This window comes from Octopus sinensis, linkage group LG11 (genome assembly GCF_006345805.1).
Source record: "Octopus sinensis linkage group LG11, ASM634580v1, whole genome shotgun sequence".
NCBI classification, from domain to species: Eukaryota; Metazoa; Mollusca; class Cephalopoda; order Octopoda; family Octopodidae; genus Octopus; species Octopus sinensis.
This window is the reverse complement of record NC_043007.1, coordinates 63,992,818-64,008,799: the sequence shown is the minus strand read 5'-3', so window position 1 is coordinate 64,008,799 and position 15,982 is coordinate 63,992,818. Positions and strand designations below refer to the sequence as shown.

The 15,982-nt window shown below is 35.5% G+C and overlaps 1 protein-coding gene across 8 annotated transcripts in view; it reads right to left on the bottom strand.

The window, feature by feature from the left end:
* The window catches only part of LOC115217405 (DNA repair protein XRCC3-like), a 215,100-nt gene that overhangs the window by 63,231 nt on the left and 135,887 nt on the right, over window positions 1–15,982 (bottom strand). For all 8 annotated transcript variants that reach the window (XM_036507601.1, XM_029787095.2, XM_036507598.1 and 5 more), the window contains one exon: window positions 10,481–10,603. In XM_036507601.1, the coding sequence (XP_036363494.1) occupies window positions 10,481–10,603 (123 nt within the window). The remainder of the gene's footprint in view (window positions 1–10,480; window positions 10,604–15,982) is intronic.

Sequence of the window (15,982 nt, the reverse complement as noted above, 5' to 3'; positions counted from 1 at the left end):
GCTGAAATGCAGTGGAGTCAATATAAATGAACTTGTTCATTTGACTGGACTATGGTAATAGATTGATTACTCTATGTATGTATTCTATTTCTTTGAATGTATATATATATATATTATATATATATATATATATATATATATATATATATATATATATATATACACACACATACATATATATATAGCATAAAAAATAAATGCGCCCTTTTAAAGCCTAGCCAGGCTCATGGGCCCGGTTTCAATGGCATACGTGTTCCCCAGCTGGACGGGACACCAGTCCTTCGCAGCATTACTCATTTTTGCCAGCTGAGTGGACTGGAGCAACATGAAATGAAGCGTTTTGCCCAAGAACACAATGTATCGCCCAGTCCAGGATTCGAAACCACAATCTTACGATCATGATGCTGACACCCTAACCCACGTGCCTCCACTACATATATATATATATTTCTTTTTACAAATTAGTGTGAATGTGTGTAGAATAATAAATCAGTTGAATAAAGTTAAAACATGGTCTGATTTTCATGTTTCTTATTATGGTATTTTAACATTATAAGATATTTTGTAATGTTCGTAAAGTTCAATTAGTGCTTTCATATGTTTGGTAGTGAATGTATTTAACCGATAGTTGAGTTCTTGACAACTGTAGTACCTCTTAGAATGCTCCAACAAGCTGAATTTATGGTCAATCTGCATGCAGGTTAAACATCACTGTTTGCAAGGCATACCAATATTCTGTAATTTGCTTATATTCATATGTTAAAGATATTTTATAATTCACACCATTAACTGGTTGTTATATTATTGTTGTTATTTTCCTTCAGAACAGGTTTGAATATTTTGAAAAACCGTTTTTCAGTTGTCTTTCTTCCAACCTCACTTGTGTCATTTAGTTTGTGGAAAGGTAAAATTAGAAACATTTTCTGACCACATGTTTCTATATGTTTGCTCAATGGAATTTGGCACACATTGGCATGCCAGATTTGTTATCTGTCGACTTGTGAATGTCCCAATAATGCATTCTTAATCTTGCCTATATATATTTCCTTGAAATTCGAGCATTTAATGCAGTAGACCAAATTTCTGCTTTTGCTGTTCATATCTGCATGTGTGAAAATCTGTCCATATTTTGTTCTAATGGATCTATCCGTATGTATATATTAACATGTTCCACATCTATTATCATTATACTTGGATACTGTGAATGTCTTATCCTGTTTGTTCATGTTGAATTTTACCTTTGTTAATAGATTATTTAGGTTATGTAGTTGCCTTTTGCTTAAGATAAGTGTTTGATTAGTTATCTTCTTTAATTTTTCACTTTGTTTTATGATTGGCAAATTTGTTTTGATGATGTTAAAAATGTTTTGGTGATGCGGATTGTGTGTTGCTATTGCATTCTGCTGATGGGTTCATCTTTTTTGTGTTGCCCTAAGTTGTTCTGTAGGTATCTCTTTTGCTCATTGTTTGCTATTTTCTATAAGTAGGAGAGGGTAATTTTGCTTGAGCAGAAATCCTTTGAGTTCTATAAGTTGTGTGTTTCTGGTATTTGGATCATCTACTATAGTACACATTTTCCTGGCTAGACAGTACAGGATATTACGATTTGTGTGTATTGGATAGCATGATTTGAAATTTAGGTACTGGTGTGTATCTGTGCTTTTGTGATAAATATCAATTGTGATTATGGTGTTGTTTTTAATTACCAAGAAATGGTAATTGTGTGTTGCCCATTTCTCTTGTGAATTTGAGACTAGAGTACTCTTGTGAATTTGAGACTAGGGTACTGATTGTTGAGGAGGGTAATGAATTCTTCCAGATTTTCTAGGGATTTGGTCCAAATTAGGAAACAATCATTGAGGTATCTTTTCCATGTGTCCTCTATATGTCTTTTAAAGGTCATGCCATAGTTCTGATGATTATTACCAAACACAAGAAAGCAGTAATTGAACTTTATGAACATTACAAAATATTTTTTAATGTTAAAATACCATAATAAAATACATGAAACCCAGACCATGTTTTAACTTTATTCAACTGATATATATATATGTGTGTGTGTGTGTGTGTGTGTAAACTACAGTCATGGATCAAACACAGGCTGAGGCTAGGCGAATGGTACTGCGAGTGTTGCATTGCTCTCAAGCAACTCTGCCATCTGGGACCAAACTGTGTGACTTCATTACAACAAAGGCGTTCTATAGAGGATTAGTGGAGGGGAGGTGCGATGACGTTCTCAGGCAGAATCTGGGCGTCAATGAGGAACACCTGACCTGCCTGTTCAGGACGACTTTCGGGCCAGGACCTATGGACAATCGCCAAAGATCTCTGGCCTGGCAGTACTATCGAGAAGCATTACCTGTTCAGGATAAGCTCTACAAGCACGGTTCGAGACACACTGGACCGACTTGCCTGAGATGCGGTCAGAGCAATGAAACCGTTCTGCATACACTCGTGCAGCGTCCAACCATTTTGAATCTGTGGGCTTATGCCGAACAGCTACTGTCATGTGTGGGACGAGTCTGCCTGTTGGCCGAGTCTATCGTGACAATTGCTTTGCCACCTTCCCTCAACCGGGAAGGCAACGCAGTCTTCATCGTACTGGTGGCTATGGTGAAAGAATGTGTGTGGTGGACTCGAGCAAAAGGATTAAAGACAAACACTTACCTCTTCGGTCAATCGCTTATCAACTTTTTCAAGTACCACTTGAAAAGGAAGGTGAGAATAGAGAGGCAGGTTTGTCTTGTGAAAGTTTCAAAAAAAGGTGGGTGAATGTAGCAAAGATGGTGCGTGTGAGCGACGAAAAGAGAGAGAGAGAGCACTTTGCATTCATGTGTTTATTCTCTCCCTGCCTGAGGTTACCATGGTCTTTTCCGTAGGCTTTTCTTTCCACGGATAAACCTAATCTTGCTTCTTACATTTTAAAAATTTCTTCTGTGATACACAATCCCTTTTGATCAGCTATTTTTTCCTTTTCCCGACCCCGTTTGATTGGAATTTTACTTTTTTTTCTCTTTTTTCCTTTTTCTTTTTCATTTTCGAAAAGAAAAGCTCTATATTTGTATTTGTTCCCTCTGTGTGGCCAATAAAGAAAGTTATCTATCTATAAAAGACTTTCATTTAAATATATTAAGAATACAAATGAGCTGTATCTATTTTTTTTATTTAGAATTTTTCTTTTTTGTTTTAAATCTTCACAGTTTGTTTTGAGTATCAGCTTTCCTAAGTTCATTGACATTTCTAGACCTCGATGATCTCATCTGTTGGATGGTATGGTTTTATATGAACTGGGTAGTTATCATGAGATTGCTGCTTCTGTGTTAATGATGTCATTATTGCTGGGTTTGAACTTTCCACTATTAACTCCAGTTTTACTTTCAACAAACAAGGAGTGTTTTTTTGTTGCTTGTTTGTAACTAGGAAGTATTATTTGTGGGTAAATTTTTGATGTTGTGTTGTGATAAAAATATAGACACTCTGACTTATCTTCCAGTTATTTTTTTTATATTTTAATTATTTATAGGAGGAATGTGTTGTCACTTGCACTTACCGTCACACAAATCCTCATCATCATCTGGCAAGTCAGAAGACTGCACTAAACTCTGCTATTAGTTTTGGCATGGTTACTATGGCTTAATGCCCTTCCTGATATCAGAGAGTATTGGGTGCTTTTTATGTGGTACCAGCACCAGTGAGGTCATCAAGTAATTTGCAAGACAAGACTACTCAATTGGTGGGGAGTAGTACTGAGGGACAGAAAAGGTGTCAAAGTTGTCTTGACTTAGAAGAGACATGGTTACCTCAGATGGAGAGAGAGAGAGAGAGAGAGAGAGAAGATGGTGCAGATGTGACAGGGAGCCCCTGTACACCCAAGTTAAATGGCGGTACATATAGTGAAGTGGACCAGGGACTGAAAAAGGTGAGTGGGTGGGTGAGTTTGCAAGATTGTAAAAAGAGAATGGGAGCTGGAGGAGGCAGGATGTAATGAGTGTGTGCTTGTAGAGGAATGAGGCATTAGGAGGATATGTTGTGGGGAAGGGATTTACGGGACTTATTGTGTGCAGAGAGGTACAGGAGGGAGAATGGAGGGGATGGTTGGCCATGGACATGGATTTTACTTAGATGAGTGGGTTTTCTCAAAACTAGATAGAAAATCCTTAGTTGATAATGCAACCATTTTTTCAATGGCATATAGATGTTCATATTCCTCCTCTAAATCATGCAAATAAATATGACAGAGAATCAAAATGTTCTGCTGGCCTATTTTTATCTTTTACTTGTTTCAGCTATTGGACTGTGTCCATGCTGGGGCAACAACATGAAGGGTTTAAGTTGAATGAATCAATCCCAGTACTTATTTTCTTTTAAAGCCTGGTACTTATTCTTTCAGTCTCTTAATCTGAACTGCTAAGCTATGAGAATGTTAACAAACTAACACCAGTTTTCAAGTGGTGATGGGAGATAAACACAATTGCAAAGACATACACAAATAGAGAGACAGAGAGACAGACAGATAGATAAATAGATACATAGGTAGATACATACATATACATACAATGGGATTCTTTCAGTTTTTGTCTACCAAATCCATGCACAAGGCTTTAGTTGGTCTGGGATTATAGTTGAAAACACTTGCCCAAGGTGCCATGCAGGGAGACTGAACCTGGAAGTATGTGATTGGGAAATTCTTACCACACAGTCATATTTGCACCTAGTTCTCACATTTTTATTCTCTCTTATATATTTTCTTTACAATAGTGGTTTGTATAAATTGTAAACATATTTACCATGCAATCAAAATCAACCAGCAATAATTTGTTTGAATTCTAAATCATAAAGAAAATTACAAATAGATTACTTAAAACTAGTTGCACCAGGACATAATTAAGGAGAGATTTCACAACATAAACTAGCAAAATTTAAATCAAAATATTCAAGTGGAATACAAACTGAGCAAATGCTAAGTTTCAAAATTTCAATCTGTGATGTAAAACAATGCTAATGTGGGAGGTGGTGGATTCAGTTGAGATGTAATACAATAATATCTCTTTTTACTTGTTTCAGTCATTGGACTGTGACCATGCTGGTTTAGTTGAACAAATCCACTCCAGTACTTATTTTTTTAAAGCCTGGTACTTGTTCTATTGATCTCTTTTGTTGAAATGCCAAGTGAAGGAGACACAGACAAATCAACCCTGGTTGTCAAGCCATGGTGGGGGACAAACACAAACATAAAAACACACACACATAATGGGCTCCTTTCAGTTTCTGTCTACCAAATTCACTCATATGGCTTTGATTGGTTTGGGGCTATAGAAGACGCTTGCCTAAAGTTCCATGCAGTGGGACTAAATCCCAAACCATGTGGTTGGGAAGCAAATATTTTACTACACAGACATGTCTGCACCTGTGGCATCTTTAAATCTAAACATATTTCCCCTTTGTAAGTGTGTACTGTAAAAACAATTGCTTCAGTCACTCATGTAAATATATAAATCTGAAGTAGTATCATCCCAATATCCAGAATAGAGTGCAAAATTATGAATGCTTGAGCTATACAGTCTACAAATTTACAGTTGAAGGGAATAGTCAACAGAACTGACACCAGTACATCACTGGTATTATTTCACTGATAAGATACAAGAATAAAATGCAATCAATTCAATCAAATATACTACATTGTGCAAATATGATTTTTTTTTTATCCTTTTACTCATTTTAGTCATTGGACAGCAGCCATTGCACAACAGCCATGTTGAATTACCACCTTGAAAGATTTAATCAAACAAATCAATCCCAGTACTTATTTTTAAGTCTGGTACTTATTCTATCAGTTCTATTGCCAAACCACTAAATTATAGGGATATAAACAAACCAACACTGATTGTTAAACAGTGGAAGGGGGATAAACACACAGAGAAAGACACACATAGTCACATGTATATAAATATATACAACAGGCTTCCGTACAGTTTTTGTTTACCAAATTCACTTACAGGGCATTGGTCAGCTCAGGGCTATAGGAGAAGACACTTGCCTGAGGTGCTGTGCAGTGGGGCACAACCCAAAACCACATGGTTGCAAAGCAATCTTCTTAACCCCAAAGCCATACAGAATTTTCTTTTTCATTATTTTATGTTAACATACATAAGTTGATATGCATTCCTCTAAAATCAGAGCCACCATATTTGGTATATTCTTGTAAGTACAACGGTTTTACAGTTTTTGCTTCTCTTTCTCACATTTTACTGTTCATGCCACCAAATTAAACAATATTATTGATAAGGCGTTAAAATCGTGATGATTTTTGATCAATGACTGATGATGGATGAGTATGTTTATGTGGGGTTTATTTTTCATTTTCCCAGATGGTCCTTTGTCATCCTCTTGTGCCACATTTTACTATATATAAAAATACAATAAAATGTGGTGCAAGAGTACAATGAAGGACCATCAGGAAAAACTGTAAAAATAAAAAAAAAAGAAAGAAAAATAATGTGTGTATGTGCCTGTAAGTGTAAGTGTATTTCTTCCAGTTTTCTTGTAATTATTTACATCTGCAACAAAAGCATGCCCAACTATTGAGCAGCTTGTCATTCAAAAGATCAGGAGAAATAGCAGTTTACATGGAAACAAGTGAGGAAGGGCATTGGCCATAGGGAAATTGCCTCAGTAAGTCTTGTATAACTCATGTTAGAATGGAAAAAGCAGATGTTAAAATGATAGTGGTGGTTGTCGTGATGATGATGTTTGTGGTGGTGGTGGTGGTGATGATGATGATGATGATGATGATGACAAGGATGATAATAATGATGATGATGTTTACACCTAAATAATTTTTTGGCAGATTATTGCTTCCATAAGTAATGTTGAAAATATGATCACAGATTTTGGTTGAGGAATATTTCCAAAACTTGAATAGACTTCATGGTATGTAATGTTAAGTTTAAAATACTACCGCCAAGATTCTATTGTTTCCTATACTTCAAATGTCTCGTACACCTATCATCATAGATTTATTGAGAAGCTACACATACGAAAGCAAAAGAAAGAGGGGAAGGAGAAGAGCGAGAAAGAGAGAGGAGCAGGAGGGAGAGAAAGAAACTTTTGCACAGCAGCTGAAATCTGGAACTTTTTAAGTGCGTGTGTGAGAGTAGCTGGTGTATTAAGATACATGAATGTTTGTGTGAGAACATATATTTACTTACATAAATAAACACACATACAATATTAAAAAGGTGTAAGTGGCATAAACATTCTTACAGAATACTAACATGTCTCAAAAATTATGTTTATATATTCAGACAAGCTTTTATTTTTTTTATCTTTCTCTTTTCCATCTGAATTTAATTTTGAGTGAAATAAAGGAAAAAATAGAAAAAAAGTTCAAAAAAAGATAGGAAAATAAATAAAAAGTAATAGATTGTTGTTTATTTTATTCTTAGGTGAGTTATGTTCTTTCAGGAAACAATTTTTACAATTTGACTTCACCTTAGAGAAACCAAATCTTTTAATAAGCCAGTGTAGTTTATTTCTGGTGATTCACCAGTAATGATGGAACAGATGTAGATTTTTGGCAAAATAACAGAAACTGAGAACTATATGAGTTGCATTAGACTAGGTTTAATTTGATGTAAATAAATAAATTAATTAATAAAAGGTACAGACAGAGGTAAGCACAGGTATGGCTGTGTGGTTAAAAAGTTCACTTCCCAACCACATGGTTTCAGGTTCAGTTCCACTGTGTGACATTTTGGGCAAGTGTCTTCTACTATAGCCCCAGATTGACCAAACCTTGTGAGTGGATTTGGTAGATAGAAACTGAAAGAAGTCCATTGGATATGAACATAGATATGTGTGTGTGTGCGTGTGTGTGCGCATGCACATGTGCATGAATGCGTACATGTTTGCTTGTGCTTCTTTGTCTTGACATCGTGTGATAGTGGTTATAAACAAGCATCAACATCACACAAATAAAGCACACCATTTCAAATCTTCCACGAAAACATGTCCAGCCATGGTGAAAAATTACGTCACTTGAAAACAAGTGAAGGTTGGCAACAAGAAGGGTATGTGGTCATAGAAAATCTGCCTTAATGAAGTCCATCTGACCCATGCAAGTATGGAAAAGTGGATCTTAAAACAACGACAATGGCAATATGTGTGTGAGTGTGTGAATGTATGTGTCTATATAATATATATAGGAAATGAATCAATGATGCATACTGGTTGAAAAAAAAACTTAGGTTGTTGTTGTTTAACACCAGGCCATCTTTGACAGAGCAGACTTGTGATAACCATTCTATTATATTTTTAATCTAGACTAATGAGTTCTCTTTTGTTTTTCTAAGGCAGTAGATTGTGAAAGATTTGGTTAAAAAATCTCATGGAGACACCTTGTTGGTCAAGAGATGTCTTCTCAGTGGTAGAGCTATACTGAGGAAAAGAAGAGATCAGAAGTACAAAGATAGGGATCTCACACAGGGGAAATTATAAATTTAATCAGGTTACTGAAAACATATTCCATAAGCAGTACAGTAAATATTTTCAAATTTGTCCAAGCAAAGATGCTACAGTGGAAAATTGAGTGCTAAATGATGAGGATATTGAGAATTAACACACACACATACAAAACAGAAAATTCATAGCAATTTCATCACCAGCTACAGGAGTGTGACTCCATTTTTTTGAAGACAACAGAGTGTGATCTGAAGGAAATTCAGTTGCTATTTCTAGCAAGTCAAACAACTATACAGAGGTTCCCTTGCTAGCTTGTTGCTGAAGTAGTAGTCTTAATAGATAGAGAACTCACACAGGGAAAATCATAAATTTAATTGGGTTACTGAAAACATATTCCATAAGCAGTACAGTAAATATTTTCAAATTTATTTTAAAATGTAGCATATGGTTTTACAGGTGGTTTATTTACAGAATTTTGACAGAAAATATTGCTACTTAACAAGGGGTTGCCTTGACTTGAGCCCTCAACTCCAATGAGAGTTGAAGGCAAACCGTCATGACATACAATATGTGTTGGGTACTTTTTCAGACCTGGCAGATCCCTTCCTTCTCTAGGTTTAACCACAGTCAGAGTTAATCACTGAACCTATGAGAAATATATATATGAGAGAGAGAGAGAGAGAGAGAGAGAGAGAGAGAGGAGAGAGAGAGAGAGAAGAGAGAGAGAGAGAGAGAGGAGAGAGAGAGAGAGAGAGAGAGAGAGAGAGAGAGAGAGAGAGAGAGAGAGAGAGAGAGAGAGAGAGAGAGAGAGAGAGAGAGAGAGAGTAAATAATCCTAGGATATAGCTAAAATTTTATTTATCAACTCCGAAAGGATGAAAAGCAAAGCTGACCCCAGTGCTACATGAACTCAGAATTCAGAGAGCTTGAATGAAATCAAGGTAATCAATCTATCTGATGTTGTAACAATGTCGCCATTCACCAGTCACTTAGAAGTCGGTTCATAGTTGAATAATATTTAAAGAATAAGGGTAAAAATCATGTATGTATACATTAAAGAACACGATATAATTTAAAACATGAGAAAATAAGACAACATCAAAACACATAGAGTTATGGAAGTTAGCAGTTTGGAATGGCTATTTGATCTGAAAAAGTTGATGAGCAATTGCTGTAAGTCCTTCTTTGCCTAAGCTCTGATTCTAGGTTGTTATTTATACTTGCAAATATGTTTCCAAGTATTCACACAATAATCTCAAAACTTCCAGTACTTTATGAATTCTGAGAATTCAATCCATAAGTGAGTCATTAAAAAATGCTAGAATTTTCTACAGTTTACTTATAAGATGTTGTCTTAGTTTTAACCCTTTAGCATTTAAAGTGGCCATATTCAGCCAAAATATTCTACCTGTTTTATGTTCAAATCAATCAGATCTAGACTCTTATGCTTCCCTAAAATGTCATTCTAAAACTAAACAATCATATCATCAAAATCTCAAAGCTACGAGATAATACATGACTAATTTTAGAAAATGTGAATGAATAAGCATTACACTTGGCAAAATAATCTGGATGCTAAAGGGTTAATGAAGACATTATGACCTTTTAGCTTGCATCTTGGAAAATCTTAAATAAGAAAGAAGATATAAATGCATTTAAAGTTAATGAAGCTGATGATCATAAGCTCCTGACTCTTAAGGTGGTGAGCTGGTAGAACCATTAACACGCTGGGTGAAATGCGTAGCCGTATTTCGTCTGCCGTTATGTTCTGAGTTCAAATTCTGCTGAGGTCGACTTTGCCTTTCATCCTTTTGGGGTCGATTAATTAAGTACCAGTTATGCACTGGAGTCAATGTAATCGACTTAATCCGTTTGTCTGTCCTTGTTTGTCCCCTCTATGTTTAGCCCCTTGTGGGTAATAAAGAAGCACATAAGCTTCTGACTCTACAATGTGTATTGAGAACTTTTTGCCTGTTTGTACTCACAAATGTGGTGTATTTAATGTCATAAATTGAACCAACCTCCAGCCAATCCTCCAGCTTCTTCAGGTAGCTGACACATCAAACTAAGCTGAAGGCAGAGTTGTGTCTTACCACATGCACTTTCACCAACAATTTCTGTGATTCCTCGAGAAATAAAGCCTCCTGTTTAGGAAAAAAAAAATTAAAGAAATTCTTTACAATAAAGAAGAAAAAAACATAGAGATTTAATCAATCAAAACTCATCTAATGTAAGTATGATAAATACAAGTAGTTATCAAATATCCACTTTTTTAAAATTAATTTTTCTTACCTTAATTGTAAGTATTTATTCACATGTTATCCTAATTAACTTAAAATATGCAGCTAATAGAAGTTGTTTCTTTCCAAAAGACATTAGTAACATAAGTGAAGTGAAATGAGGCAGAAAATAAAACTGTATTGCAGACTGAGATCACTATGAATGTGCTGCTAATAAGTGTATAGTACTCAATAATCAACCCATAAACATCATACAATCCACAGGTTAGCATCATACAATGTTCTTTCTTGTGGCTCATAATACTTGGCTGAAAATTAGGGATTTAGACAACTGAATAAAAATAATAATGGCTTGGTTGTAAAGGGCTATTTTTTATTCTTTTATTTGTTTCAGTGATTGGTATGTGGCTATACTAGGGTATTGCCTTGAAGAGTTTAGCCAAACAAATCAACTCCAGTACTTACTTTTAAGCCAGGCACTTATATTCTATTGGTCTCATTTGTTGAACCACTAAGTTATAGGGACATAAACAGATCAATACCAGGTGTCTAGTGCTGGTGGTGGTGTGGGGACAAATACAAAAACGCACACATATATATACAATGGACTTCTACACAATTTCTCTCTACCAATTCACTCACAAAGTATTTGCTGGTCCAGAGCTAGTAGGAAACACTTGCCCGAAGTGCTGCATGATGGACCTGAACCCAAAACCATATGGTTTGAAAGTGAACTTCTTAACCACAAAAATCATACCTGCACCTAGGTTTATAATTTTTTTTTTTTAACTAGATATAACACATGGGGTACATTGAATTAAAATGACTTTAGTATATTATCAGTGTTTACTGAGCCATCGTGTATGTAGTCAATATACAATATTAAATAAGGTGGCGAGCTGGCAGAAATGTTAGAATGCCGGATGAAATGCTTAGAGGTATTTCGTCTGTCTTTATGTTCTGAATTCAAATTCCGCTGACGTCGACTTTGCCTTTCATCCTTTTGGGGTTGGTAAATTAAGTACCAGTTGCATACTGGGGTCAATCTAATCGACTGGCCCATTCCCCAAAGATTTCAGGCCTTGAGTAGAAAAGAATATACAATATTAAATAAGGTGGCAAGCTAGCAGAATCATTAGCATGCTGGGCAAAATGCTTAGTGGCATTTTATCTGTCTTTATGTATTGAGTTCAACTTTGCCTTTCATCATCCCAGGGTCAATAAAATAAGTACTAGTTGAGCATTAGGGTTGATGTAATCGATTTATCTCCTCTCCCAAAATTGCTGGCCTCATGCTAAAATTTGAAACCAATATACAATATTAAATAATTATTACAAAAAGCACCATATACACTCATTTTAACCACTGTTAACATCAGTAAAGCTTTTGATTCCAATCCATGCTACTCACTTGTAAACAAAATATTAAACATCTATTTAAAAAACAACACACAATTGTGAATTGGCAAACTGTCTCTTTGTTACCAAACTTAAGAATCATATAATGACAACTGACGTAGAATCTGTAATTTCACAAACTGAATATTTTAAAGACTTCTTCTATCAAACACTCTTTTCAACTTGTACCTATATCTTAAACTTCCCGTTGTCTGAGTCTGTTGCAATGCTAGCCAGATTTTGAACATAAAAACAGGTTGTACAGTAAACTAGAGAAAATATACACTGACAACCACCCTACATATCATATAGTATAACCAGACTAATACTACACAGTTAAACAGTGCATGGAGTGTGCAGCAGGGTCCCATAACATATCTGGTGTGCTGAATTTATTGGGTGCGTCTAATCAGTAGATTGGTGTCTAGAGAAGAGTTATCTTTTTGATTTGCTTCATGCCATGAAACCAGAACTAAGCAGTAGCTTATTAGAGCTCCTTGGAGCTTAGAAGATATTTCAGATATGTTTATATAAATGACTTCTTACATCAACTATATCTATTTACAGACGGCTGAATTAGCTAACTGGGAACTGTGTCTTTGGCAATAAAAAACAAACAAACAAAACAGTTAGTGAACAACACTACTGATACTTTGGTCACTAAGTTAGTTCCCAATATACTGGATTCGTAGTTAAGAATGAAAACACAACAAAAATATATAGTGCTACTAAACTAAACATAGCCTGAGCCACTAAGATCAAACTTATATGAGAGATAAGATAACCACTACACAAATGACAAGGTTGAAACTTACCTCCAAATTCTGCAGTATTAAATACATGAGAGATAAATTTCTCTCAAGATAGTATGCTAATAAATAACAGACAACATTCTTAAGAATGAAAAAATATCAAAAAATAAAAATAAAACAAGATTGGATCTCTTTCTTTAGTTAAATCGACGGAGGCATACAGAAATAAGTATAACTCCGTAACAGAAATCTTATTGGGCAAAAAGTGAAGCATTAAAAAAAAATGCTTGCAGTGTGATCTGTATATAATATCCATGGGTCACTAACCAAAAGCTGTATTCATCTGGCTATTTTACATATGATATTTGAGGTGACCATTCAACAATAAAATGATTGAGAAAGGAGAATACCTCTCCTATTAGCCCCATCACCACCACATTTGTTCAAGTTAAACATTAACCATATCAAATCCACCAATCTGGAAGGTGGGGGTCTGCTATTATTAATAATTATGCCAATGAAAATAATCATGATAAAAACTACGAGGAGGGAATAATAATGTAAGTGATGAAGAATCAATACTAAAATGTCATCACCTTCCTATTGCTGAGCTGACCACCATCAAGTAACAAATAACAGCATCTCATCTCAAAATTAGTTTCTAGTACATTACTTGCAATCTTTACCGGTTGATTGATAGAAATTCTGCAGCTGAGAACAGATATGAAGGAAAATCTGGAGTCATACTTATGCACACACACAATCTATAAATGGATGCTACAGCTGTTCTAAAAGGAACAGTTCAGCGACATCAGACTGTATTTCTAACAATTGAGGGATTGGATGAGGGTGAAAGAGGAGGAAGGAGCCACAATGTGAGTAAATCTAAAATGTAAATCTCTGCTAAGCCTTGGGGGGCTTTAAAGAGGCTGAGTGCAGTTCAATGGCATTAAGTATAAAAGAGACAATATACCTCACTGGATTGAATACTAACCTATTGCACGTTATATTCCCAGATGACTTGGTAAATGAAATATTTACCAGATCATCTTGGCAAACTCTAGCTAGTAGAATTTAGTGTGCTGCCAGGCACTCAAATATGACTTTCTGTAATGAATTTAAAAGACTTTTGAGCTTTATAGCCCCAAACCAATAATTTTTCTTCTATGAGGTATGTGAATAGGGTATTTGAACAATTAGATTGAGAAATGAAACCCCAACAACAACAATAATAATAATTTCTTTTATTACAGGACATTATAAAGACAGGTAATACAACATGGGAGTTTACACAGAACCCCACCTACCAAATGTGATAAAAAACATGCATTACATACAAGTAATTAATGATACAAGAGGATTTCCGGCAAAGGCTAATTAAGGAACCCCACAGAATCAGGATCACCCAGACCACCAAGGGAAAGCACTCTCTCCCAAGTATCAGTCCTTAACTTACATACTGAAAGTAGACCTATTCATTCTTACAATTTCATTGGAGATAAGCACCACCCTCTCCATCTTCACTTTCTTTTACAAATGAAACTGGAAAAGTTGATAACTTGACTGAAGATGAAAGAGTCAGTCTTCAGTCCTTTCAGCCTCATCCAGCACACAGTCTCTATTGACAGAGGAAAGCTAACTGCCCTTCCAGTTAAAAAAAGGTAGCAAGGTGATCTTCACAATGGATTTGGTTGATAGATGGATTCATCCTACATGCAATAACAGCTGTTCAACAAGTCAGTATGCTCAACAAGTATTTGTAGTTTGGTTTTGTTACCTTGCATGCATCTCTGATAGGTCTATCTGATGGTACTTCTGCACTTGTAGAGTCGATCACAAACCAGTAGTGCTCCTTCATAACACTGTCAAGCCAAGAGTTTCTAGGAGCTAACTATAGTTTTCACTTTGAAAGTCTTCCAGTACATACATATGAGCTCATTTTTGTTGATGCCTAGGGAATGTCTGTCATAAAACATCAATACAAGGAGTTACATGAACATATATGTTCAACCTTGCAAGAGGAAAAAGACACACACACAAGATATACATAAGGTAAAATAAAAAGCATCTAGGGAAACTAGTAGTGGGCAAAACTGGTTTTATTGGTAAAATATAAAGTTTTATTAGTTCACATGCACTTTGGAGACTTAATCTGTCATGTGGTCTAATACCACCGTTTATTCCTTGGATGCCTTTAGCAGGGTCTGCTCTAATGCAAGCATTAGAACCAGGTTCTCATCAGAGGATAACAATATTTTGTTACACCATTTTCTATAGCACATTTATTGCAAAGTGGTACTGTTCTTTAGAAGGTACTGGTGTGAATGATTTCTCCAGCAGATGACTGCTACAAGATATAACAGAAGTCCAGCTCAGTAAGTAATGCCTCAGGAAGCTTCCCCATGTACTAGCAAATCCATCTGTGATCACCTACTTCTAATTGGGTTATTTACAGAATTAAAGCAGTGACCACTTCCCTTCTTTCCTCCACCAGTTTCACCAGTCCAGCAAAAGTCCTAAGAGCTGCCCTACTGTCTTTGACTTAAGCCATAACAAAAAATTAGAAATGGCTTTTTGTGTGTAACATGAGTTTAGATGAACTGTTATGAACAACGCATCTACCTAAATTGTTATGATGGCTGTCCTAACATGCATTCTGGCCTAACACTCATGTCCTTTACACAATTCAAAACTTCTTACATAATCTGTGATCATTTGTTTGCAGTTGGAACGTTTTATTTACATAGCTAAATAATTATCAAATGGACAGTTAAGCTCTGAAATTCTTTAAGATGTGTTTGTTTTGATGTTTTCTCTTTGACACCAACCCTTGCTTTTTATTTAAGTTGTAGGGTTGCATTACATGGTTAAACTGTTCAGTTAAGCAATGGCTGCACCTTCTTTATCATTCAATATATGGCCCTGTATTATTGATTACCAATCAGTTTACTGAAAAGCAATTAATTTCACAGAAATATGTATTTGGACAACTTCATTTTGTTAATTTTGATTTAAAAACAATAAGCAGCAAAGGTATTCTCTTCTTCCCTGATATAATGTGTATCCTGCTTATTGTATTTTGCTAAATTTCTGCAAGCGTTTATCATCAAGGGGCAGTCATTAGTTTTAGTTT